Below are 9,931 nucleotides of genomic sequence, written 5' to 3' on the forward strand. Positions count from 1 at the left end.
TTTAGTGCTAGCTCTCCTGCTCCCCATTCTAGTTAGCTGGTTGGTTGGTTTTGCGGCAATTTTTTGCAATTCTCGCACTTTACCCAAGTTATAAAATGATTGTAGTCTGCACGAGCTTGGCTTAAGAAAGGGATTGCCCTTTGCAGTGACCGGCAGTTTGTTCAAGTTTGGTTTTTGGAATGCCTCTGTAAGTGTATCAGATCCAGTTTTTTTTTTTTTTTTGGCGAGGAAAGATAAGAGATCCATGGGATCGAACTATGTACATTTGCCTTCCTGCCGCCGTATTAGGCTACCTGGAACTGTAATCTGGGAGTACGAGGGTTTGGCATTTTGGAGGATTTTAACTCTTGTCCTTCAGAAAATTTACAGTTTTCACCTGAATGCTAGTCTAACAGTGCCTGATAGTTGTACTTGTACCTATCCAATTGGTGTGTCATCTTGGCAAGTTGCTTCAAGACTACTGATTGAATTCAACAGCTGAAATTACCAAACATCTGCTTGTGACCTCAAAACTTGTTATAGTCACTACCTTTTGTGTGCAGGCTACCTATCACCATCTGCTCAAGTGAATGCACTGGACACTGGAAACTTCTTCTTGCCAATGGCCAATACGTCCAACAAGCGCATGGGACCAACAGGGTTTTCGGGTATCACAAGTGACAGGATCAGCAGCCTCCCTGATGAGATTCTCCACCATATCCTGTCTCTCATGACTGCACGAGAAGCAGTGCAGACATGCGTGCTATCCACGAGGTGGCGCGACGTTTGGATGTCTTTGCGGTGCATTGAAGTTGAGGCACAGGAATTCACCAACATGGAGAGATTTGTGATGTTCATGGACAACCTACTACTGCGCCGTGGTTTGGTACCTCTAGATAGCTTTTCCCTCATGGGCTGGAGCGATGATTTTTCCCTTAACCATCCCAGAGCTAACCTGTGGGTCTGCCATGCCCTTAGGAGCAATGTCCGTGTGCTTCAGATCTTCAGCCGTAAATTATTTAATCTTGAGTACTCTCCCTTCATTTCGTCGCATCTGAAAATACTCAATCTCCGTGATGTTTCCATCGCTGCCCTCTTCATTGAGAAGCTCTTTTCTGGCTGTCCGCAGCTGGAAGAACTATCATTGGTAGACTGTCGTGTTCCTGCCACCAAGTTCTCCTCTAGGACCCTGAAGAAATTAACATTTATCGCACATACCCCCTATGGTGCTGATGATGTCCATACTGATTTTGAAGACCTTGTCATAGATACCCCTAGTCTTGTTTCGCTGCATCTGGAGGACATTCCGTTGTTAACTCCTTGCCTTGTGAATGTCTCATCTGTTGTCAAGGCTTCATTTCGCCTGGATGAAGAATGTTTCTCGAGTCCTTATGTAAGCTGCAATATTATCAGTGCCCTGTCAAATGTTACGAAGTTGAAGTTGTTCTTTGGACTTGACAATGTAAGTTTGTCTTCAACTGTGCAATGACTCATTCTTCATCTAATTGTCTTCTAACTTTTAACTATTATTTTTCATGGTTTCGTCTTGTGTAGGAAACTGCAAGCAAGGTTCTAAGAAGAGATCTCTGGAGGTGCCAGGCATTCAACAACCTGAAAACTTTGTCTGTCAGTGGCTGGTGCATAGATGTTGACCTCCGTGCACTGGTCTACTTTCTTCGACGCTCACCTGCCTTAGAGAAACTTACTCTGTGTCTCAGCCAGGCAAGGATATATTTCGTCTTACCACAATGGGTTTTACTTGTTGTTCATAAAGATATTTACACGTCTTTGATTCTTGTCAGGCTAGAGCTTCAGACAGGCTTCGCCGAAGGGACAGCACAGAGTCCGAGGAAACAAGCACATCGTTTAATTGTAAACATCTGAAGAAGGTCAAGATCAGATGCCCTCAGGGTGACAAAAGGGTGGGCAATATTCTGAATGTCATACTTGCTAGCGCCTCTCTCCCGGAAATTGTCATCAATCCGTACGAGCGCTGGGATCCTTTGGAGTAAGCCTCTCTTTGTTCGTTGGTAATTTTTGGTTTTCCTTTTAGTAGTTGTGCCAACAAAGGCAATCAGAAACTCACTGCTATTTTCTTGTACTTGTAGGTAGGGAGATGTGCACGGCCCATGCGTTATTACCGTGGATTAGAGCTTCTGATGGTTGGCAAGTGTTGCTTCCGATTTGATGTGGAAGGGCTTTTTAATGTTTGTGTGCTCTTCTTTTTGCGGGGAATGTTTGTGTGATCATGAGGCCAACAAATTAATATTCCTGTAACTGAATCTGGATATGTGTTTCACTTTCCAGAGGCATATGCAGAGAAATTTGATATTAGAGTTGTGTTTGACATTATTCGGGATTACTGTAATCTCATCGTTTGCTTGACTGTCTTAACATATTTTGCCGTGTGGCCACCCTCTCACGGTATACTCGTCAGAACACAAGTTTAAAATCATGCTCTGGCTGAAAACATAACGGTACACAGACAGCAATGACGGAAATGTTGTGGCGCAGGCCTTCCTCCATCCGTAGCTATGATGATGCACAGCAACCATCCATACTTTGAAAAAAAAATCACGGCACACCATTGGATCGGTTGTTGTAGGAATCGGGCATTACACGGTAAGGGAGCGCGCTCTGCCGTGTTTCGTTTCGTCATCGCTGTCATTTGTGATCTTGAGTTGGGCTGAGTTTACAGAATGTAAGTGCAATAGGGGGGTTGGGGGCCTGTAATGTAAAGCAAATGTTCAATATAGTCAAGGGCAAAATCTGTAATTACCATGAAGTACAGAGACTAAACTACAGAGTAAACTAAGTCTAGGGAGTAATCTGCGTGGTACAGTAAGTCTGAGTGTGCCTAACAGATAGATAAATGTAGCAACGAATACATAAACTAGGTAATGTTTGAGGACTCAAATGCAAATGACCATAGAGATAAGATTCTATATCCTCCATGCTTGTTCACACAAAAATCACCATACTGTGCTGCTCGTCGGCTGTAGGCCGCCGTCACCACACGTCGGATAGTGTCATTGCTTCAGATCCGAGAGCCTGGGACCGAGCTGGGCACCGCCGCATTTGGAGGGGTCTCGCCTAGAGGAGCAGAGTGGAATCCCTATCCCAACGCTCTTTGGCCAGGTCCGGCTCCGCCTCGACTGGTGCACAAAGAGCAACGTCGGGGCCAACTCAGATAGCATTGCCACTCGTCATTGACTGAGTGCGCCAACACACTGGGACGCGTGTGATATGACGTTAGTGCAATGTTGCCATGAATGAGGGCATCACACACCATCGTGGGCAGACTTGCTTCCATAAACGGCGTCGAGGATGAAGCCGCCACACGTGAAACTATAGGGTTCCATTGGATAGCACAACCATAATGGTAGGCGCCAAGGAGGACGGTGTTGTTTTTCATGGTTTGTAAATGAAAGGAGAAAAAAAATTAAGAAGCACACACAGCAGTGAATGTGAATTTGATTCTTGTGTGGATGTGATGCATGTGTTGACTTTTTACTATTGTGTATCTTTGTTCTTCACGTTTGACGACCTTCTCTTTCGAGTTATAAATTGCCTTTGCTACTGCATGCTGATAGAATGTTAGAGAGCAAAAATAAGACCGTAGTCGAATTATGATGAATATTTGTGTTTGTAATGTGGTTGGTTGCTCTGTTTTCGTTCTTTTTTATTTCCCCTTGCTTTGAGACAGGGCATGCATGCTGAAATTTCATGCTAGTCAAGTCTCCATCCCATATAGCAGACAAAACCCCTTAAAAACATACTAGCAGACAAAAATGTCCGAAGATAAATGTCACACGCAAGCCCACAGAACAAAAAGGCACAAAAGCAGCAAGTGCCCTCAACGGCCTCAAGCAAGCACCGCATGAAACTTGACGAGATTTGGGTGATTCAGAACGTTCAAGAGAGGGAGAGAGAGCCCTAGCTAGCTAGCTTTCACCTGGACAGGAATGTTTGGTTCTTGGGTGTATATACACCCCATATAATTTTTTTAGTAATTAAATAAAAAGTCAAAAAATCTGAAAATATTTTAAAAATAAACCTAACCTTTTGTACTTGTAAAAAAGTCCACGAAAAGAAAAACTCCCGTTGACTTCAGGGAATAAATAAATAAATTAGGCCAAAATAGTGTAAATAGTTATCTGCAAAGAAATAATGTAAATAGTATCTTGTATATAGCAATATTTTTCATTTTCTTGCCATGAAGTAAACAGTGGTTTTTTATTCGTGAAAATTTATATACTAGTCCAAAAGAAAGTCAAATTTAGTCAAAAACACGTAAACATTTTTGAGTTTTATTCTTAACTTCTTTTTGTATGGGGTGTATACACCCATGAACCAAAGGCCATTTCCCGCTTCCACCCCAGTTCTTCCTTTCCTCTGTTCCTATCCTCCGCATTTCCATATAGCAAAGCTCCTCCCCAGTTTTTTTAGCAGTCCGTGGATGTAGCAAAGCTCCTCCCCATTTCTCTCGCATCTAGCTCCCGCTTTCTAGTCTAGTTCTCAAATAAATCAGAGGTAGCATGTTTCCCGACGGATGAGAGATTTTACAGCATTAACATTTTCTGTCTACACCTTGTGCAGTGTTTTTGAATCTCAACCGAGAAATGATGCTTCACAGGCAGATCTGCTGAGCTGGGGAGTCTCGTGTTCTTCCGCTCGTTCTCGTTGGTTGGTCCTTTGGTCTCCAGAATCATCCGCGGAGTGCTTTGGATCGTACTTATCGCTCTGCACCGTGCACACCACCTGTTCGACTGAATGCCATGACGAAGCCAGGCAAGAGAGCGAAAGCAATGGCCGTTGGCGACAGGATCAGCGGCCTCCCCGACGAGCTGCTCCACCGCATCCTGTTCTCCTTGCCGGCGCAGGACGCCGTGCGCACGTGCGTGCTGTCACCAAGGTGGCGCCACCTCTGGTTGTCCGCACGGCACCTCAATGTCAGCACTCTGGGGTTCACCGGCGAGGTGAGATTCGCCCAGTTTGTGAATAACTTGCTGCTGCGTCGTGGCCATGCACCTCTCGACACCTTCTGCCTGCGTGCTGAGGGGCCTCACATTTTGTTTGACAATATCCGTGACACTGCCAACCTGTGGATATACCATGCCCTGAGGTGCAATGTTCAGGCGTTGAGTATTGCCGACCATGACCTGTACGAGGAAGGCGAAACAGAAGATATTCTTAGAACCTTCCACCCCGACCGTTACTCCTTTACCTCATCACACTTGAAAAGATTGCATCTTCACCATGTTTGTGTCAGCAATTGCCTCATCAAGCAGCTCTTTTCTAGCTGCCCGGCGTTGGAAGACCTAGAGATGAATGACTGTGACATCACTGCCACAGAATTTTCCTCTACCACATTGAAGAACTTGAGCATCAGCACCGTTGGTTTCTCTGTAACAAAAGATGAGGAAGTTGATATTGTTATAAATATGCCTAGTCTAGTCTCGCTATGCATCGGTGCACTACTCTGTACGAAGCCTTCTTTTATCAACATGCGATCATTGTTAACAGCCTCCATTCACTCAGAACAGACAGGGTTTGAATTTGTTAATGGCTGCTCTATTCTTCGTGCTTTTTCGAACGCCAGGAACTTGACACTGCTGCACGTTGGCCCCATGGTATGCTTTATCAAGAGTAGTCATGGTTGCATTTAGTTCTTTTTCTGTCTTCTCTATAGCAGTAGCATGTTGTTTCTGCGAAGTATTTTGTCTCAACGACCTTTTTTGTACTGTATTTGCAGGTTGGGAAGGAATTATTGGGAAATGAGATACTATTCCATCAAGTAGTGTTCACTAATTTGACAACTTTGTCTTTGAATGAATGGTGTTTGCATAATAGCTGCAAAGCACTGCTGTACGTGCTTAGGCACTCACCTAATTTAGAAAAGCTTACTCTTGGGTTGTCCGAGGTATGAATTTCAGAATTTCCCCGCACCTTGATGGGCACACTTGTCCATGAATCGAGTGTAATAGTCTTTGGGTGTTACCTTCAGGTTGGAGCTTTAATCTATCGACGTCCCGAGCTTTCAGGAAATTTTGCTGTGAAAATAAACCCCTGTTGCAAGGGAACAGAGACACCATTTTATTGCCAGAAGCTTAAGAAAATCGAAATTACCTGCCCAAAGCATGATAAAAGAGTCGGTGTCGTGGTGGCGATCTTATGCGCTAACCTTATCTCTCTCCCAGAAATAAATATCAAGCCATCTTGAGGTATATTATGGTAAGTTTCTTGCCCCGTCGAAATCACACGCTCATGACACATGTTGATGCTTTTACAGTTTACTAGTTAATTGCCTGTGCGCTGCAATGGGAGTATGCATATTCTAGTAGTTCAACATTAGCTGTGTCTAACATATACTCCCTCTGTCCCAAAATAAGTGTCTCAACTTTCTACCAGTAACTTTAGCGCAAAGTTGTACTAAGGTTGAGACACTTATTTTGGGACGGAGGGAGTACCTTTTAGGATCCTCATGGACATTAGGAAGCATTGTCGGATTTGGAGGAGGAATCGGTTAAGCTCCCCTAAAATATCTCCTCTAAATCTCTATATAGGGGACACCCCTATCAAGATTCTACCCTAAAATTTGTTTAACTTCAGCATCACCCCTAAATCTTAACCCCTATATTTCAATATCCTATATCTTATTAATTTTATGGAACTACCAAATCCATATGTTTATCTTTCTAATACCCTGCATGTTCAGTTGAAGAGTAAAATTATTGCTCCAAGCCTCCAATACAAAATAACACGCAAAACAAACAGTCAAAAGAAAATTTATACTTTTTTGTATGTACTATAACACATGAAAGAAAAAAAAACCCCACAAACAACACATTTTCACCAGCATAGACATCTAGCAGCATGAAGTAATTGCAATCATTCCATATACATCTCTCTATTTTATCTAGCAATCAGCAATTACTAAATAAAACCTAGCAATCATGGCAATCCTCAGCATTAGACAATCAGCCCATGTATAAACTGTCACAGTGCCACACAACCCAGTATAATCAGCCCCAGTTTAATCAGCAGTGGCATCTAAACCCTTCTCACTCTCTGTAGCCTTTACTATTATTCCTCTCCTGTAACCACACACAGCAACAACAAAATATGCACACAGGCACATAGCAGCAACCTCTCAATCCTGGGATCTTAGTTCGGCCCGTATACCATAAGAATAGGAGATGGGATGTAGAAGAAAATACAAAAAGCCCAGCAAGCACTCCAACCCGTCTCGCGATCCGCACGAACAACCGGCCAGCCGGCCACCTGCCTCGCTTCAGCGATTCCCTTCCGCCCATCCTGATTTTATTCGCTGCCAGCCTCCTGCCTTGCCGGCGACTCGCCGTCACGGAACGGATTTGAATGGGATTAAAGAGAACGCCACTGCTATTACTTTCACTGAAATGAAAAAAATACATCATGTCCTTCCCTAGCAAAACCAAGTTGATGCATATCTATGACACGACCTTGACACATGGAGATTTGGAATATCTTTTAGAAGATGAGATAGGGGTGGACAACGAGGTCAGCTAAGATATACTCCGATGGTCATACTTAGGTACATCAAGAATGTCTAATTTATTTGTTATTTTTTCTACTATAGGTCATAAATGCATACATTTTCTGCCTAAGGGTCCAAGAAAAATATTGTAGAGCGGGTGCATGTGTATTCTTAGATAATAGATATGATTCCGGAATACCGAAGCGAGATTGTGAAATTCCCATAAACCTAGAGAGTCATCCCCACATCATAAAAAAAGGTGCTTAAGTATCTACAACATGACATGGTTAGACTAATTTTCTACCTATATTTTTCTACTGGTTATCCTCACATCATCAAATTACATTTTTTATCAACTTACATTGCAAGTGAAGTAAGTGGATTTCAATTATTTTTCGACTATTATTGGCTATCTTTTGTATACATGCGAAATTTGACATGCATTATGTTTAGGCCAACTCCAATGTTGTGACCCAAACGGACTCGGATTTGGTCCGCCTTGTCCGTTTGGGTCGTCGGCCGTAGGGGTGTCATCCACCCTCGTCCGTGTTTTCCCGGCTAATGCGCCCAACTGGCCGACTCATTTGGTCCACCTGGCCGGTTTTTGGCCAAATTTTAACATTTTACATTCTATTCATATAAATACAAATAAAAGTCATATAGTTTTTACATCACAATAAATAGTTTACAACCAAATAAAAATCTTATAGTTTACAACCAAATGAATTTGAAATAGTCACAAATACATTGAAAGAAAAAGAGCCGATACATCTATTGGTTTCCTAGGTGAATCCACGTATGCTCAACCAAATCATTTTGAAGTTGAATGTGAGTTGTCCAATCACGCACTTTTGATGAAATTGGATGAACTGTGCAAACGTTGCCGGTCCATGCTCAGGCTCAACATTTTCATACTCCACGACTCCCCCCCCGATTACGGTTGAACACATGTCTCGCCATCTGGAAGCGTCGACAGAAAAGCTTGGGGTTGAAGAGTGGGAACGTGCACCGGAAATAATTGCTATAGAAGGCAATGATCGCTCTCTCTGTTAGGATTCAATGTCGGAGCGTGGCCCGGGATCGCGCCCCTAAACCTAGGCTGCTGACTAGCAATGTGCTCATTGACGACCAAAGTAGCAACCATAAATCCTCTTTGTTGGAGGATGAATCGTCCAATGAACATATGAAGTTGTTTAAAAAAAATTCATCTGAGCTGTCCACCATGGTACCTTGTGGGCAAAGGGCCGAACACCTTGCGGGAGGCGATGGAGGCGGGCGTGGCCAAGACATGGCCGGTGAAGGGCAGTGGGCCTGTGAAGTCCGCACCCTCCGGCAGTAACCATGGAGGCGAGGGGCAGTGCCGGCGACCCTTGGTAGTTGTGCCTTCTCATGCTCCGACAGCGGTGAGGAGCGGCCACAAACGTCGGCAAGAGATTGGCCTCGGTGGATGCGGTGGTGGTGGGGAAGTTGGTGGATGCGGCGGTGGCGCCTGAGTGGTGTCGCCGCGGCCAGAACTGGGTGGCGGCGAGGCCAGGGTGTAGAGTGTGGAAGGGGAGGGGGAAGAATGGCCGATGTGCCATCGATGGATGGGCCAGGGGGAGGACAAGGGAGGGCGTCGCGGGTGTCTGCGCCCTGTCCGTGCCGACACAAACCTGGCTGAAATTTGGGCCGAAAAGGGTTGTGGCGGACAAAAAAAGGACACTCATTCGTTTGCGCCGGCGTGTTGGGCCGCATTTTTGTCCGTGTGGACTCAAACGGCCGCGGACGGACGAAATGGGTCGCCGCGTTTGAGTTGGCCTTACATATACACCAGCAAAAGAATTCAAACCCCAGTAACAACTCACGGGCATTCTACTATTAGTATACATATAGACATCATGTTGCAGGAAAGGTTCCACAGGCACCATTTTAACTTGTGGCCTTGCAGGTGATCGAAACGCTGGTGACCTGGCTGGATTAGAGCTTGTGGAACTGCATGCATCGGACTTGCTGGCTTCATAGCGCTTATGTGTACTGATTTGTTACTGTGGTTTATTTCGAACGCCCGTCGCCATTCACTGGCATAGCCGCAGCTAGTTTGGGTTATTTTTTTATCAGTAAGTTTTACTCGGTATATGGTAAAACCAGTAAGTGTGTACTCCGCTATGCACCAAGCAACGCTGGTGCATGTACGGTGAATGGCTTGTGATGCCAATGGCAGAACCCTATTGTTTTTCATGTGTGCGCGTGCGCTTAGGTTGTGCACGTGTTCAATTAATGTCTCAATATCCATTTTTTTTTTTGAAGAACCGGTGTATCGCCGACATTCATATATTAAGCAGGGAGAAGATGGCAAATGCGTTCATGATCAATTGATCATGGTGGTTTACAGGAGTTGGGTGTGGAAGTCACCCTGAAAAGGAACTAAAACGCTTCTCTCCGTATCCTGGGTCG

The 9,931-nt window shown here is 44.5% G+C and overlaps 2 protein-coding genes across 3 annotated transcripts; both read left to right on the forward strand.

Moving 5' to 3' along the window:
- The first annotated feature begins 7 nt into the window (after nucleotides 1-7).
- Nucleotides 8-2,373, forward strand: LOC119329254 (F-box protein At4g22280-like). Its single transcript, XM_037602266.1, has 4 exons — nucleotides 8-1,441; nucleotides 1,534-1,701; nucleotides 1,782-1,987; nucleotides 2,088-2,373. The coding sequence occupies exons 1-4, from the start codon at nucleotides 602-604 to the stop codon at nucleotides 2,089-2,091; spliced, it is 1,218 nt and encodes a 405-aa protein (XP_037458163.1). The 5' UTR covers nucleotides 8-601; the 3' UTR covers nucleotides 2,092-2,373.
- Nucleotides 2,374-4,351: 1,978 nt separating this feature from the next.
- LOC119334652 (F-box/FBD/LRR-repeat protein At5g22700-like) lies at nucleotides 4,352-9,715 on the forward strand. 2 transcript variants are annotated; one of them, XM_037607196.1, is made up of 5 exons: nucleotides 4,352-4,512; nucleotides 4,616-5,612; nucleotides 5,735-5,902; nucleotides 5,987-6,213; nucleotides 9,426-9,715. In XM_037607196.1, the coding sequence occupies exons 2-4, from the start codon at nucleotides 4,758-4,760 to the stop codon at nucleotides 6,200-6,202; spliced, it is 1,239 nt and encodes a 412-aa protein (XP_037463093.1). In that variant the 5' UTR covers nucleotides 4,352-4,512; nucleotides 4,616-4,757; the 3' UTR covers nucleotides 6,203-6,213; nucleotides 9,426-9,715. The 2 variants fall into 2 exon arrangements, with proteins under 2 accessions (XP_037463093.1, XP_037463091.1); XM_037607194.1 differs by having other exon boundaries at nucleotides 4,352-5,612.
- The last annotated feature ends 216 nt before the right edge of the window (nucleotides 9,716-9,931 follow it).

This window comes from Triticum dicoccoides, chromosome 7A (genome assembly GCF_002162155.2).
Source record: "Triticum dicoccoides isolate Atlit2015 ecotype Zavitan chromosome 7A, WEW_v2.0, whole genome shotgun sequence".
NCBI classification, from domain to species: Eukaryota; Viridiplantae; Streptophyta; class Magnoliopsida; order Poales; family Poaceae; genus Triticum; species Triticum dicoccoides.

What these genes read in the sequence shown, in the direction of transcription:
- LOC119329254 (XM_037602266.1), top strand. Translation starts at nt 602, where the DNA reads ATGGCCAATACGTCCAACAAGCGCATGGGACCAACAGGGTTTTCGGGT. An exon ending in TGTTCTTTGGACTTGACAAT is followed by an intron (nt 1,442 to 1,533) that starts GTAAGTTTGTCT and finishes CGTCTTGTGTAG; the next exon opens with GAAACTGCAAGCAAGGTTCT. An exon ending in TTACTCTGTGTCTCAGCCAG is followed by an intron (nt 1,702 to 1,781) that starts GCAAGGATATAT and finishes GATTCTTGTCAG; the next exon opens with GCTAGAGCTTCAGACAGGCT.
- LOC119334652 (XM_037607194.1), top strand. Translation starts at nt 4,758, where the DNA reads ATGACGAAGCCAGGCAAGAGAGCGAAAGCAATGGCCGTTGGCGACAGG. An exon ending in TGCTGCACGTTGGCCCCATG is followed by an intron (nt 5,613 to 5,734) that starts GTATGCTTTATC and finishes CTGTATTTGCAG; the next exon opens with GTTGGGAAGGAATTATTGGG. An exon ending in TTACTCTTGGGTTGTCCGAG is followed by an intron (nt 5,903 to 5,986) that starts GTATGAATTTCA and finishes TGTTACCTTCAG; the next exon opens with GTTGGAGCTTTAATCTATCG.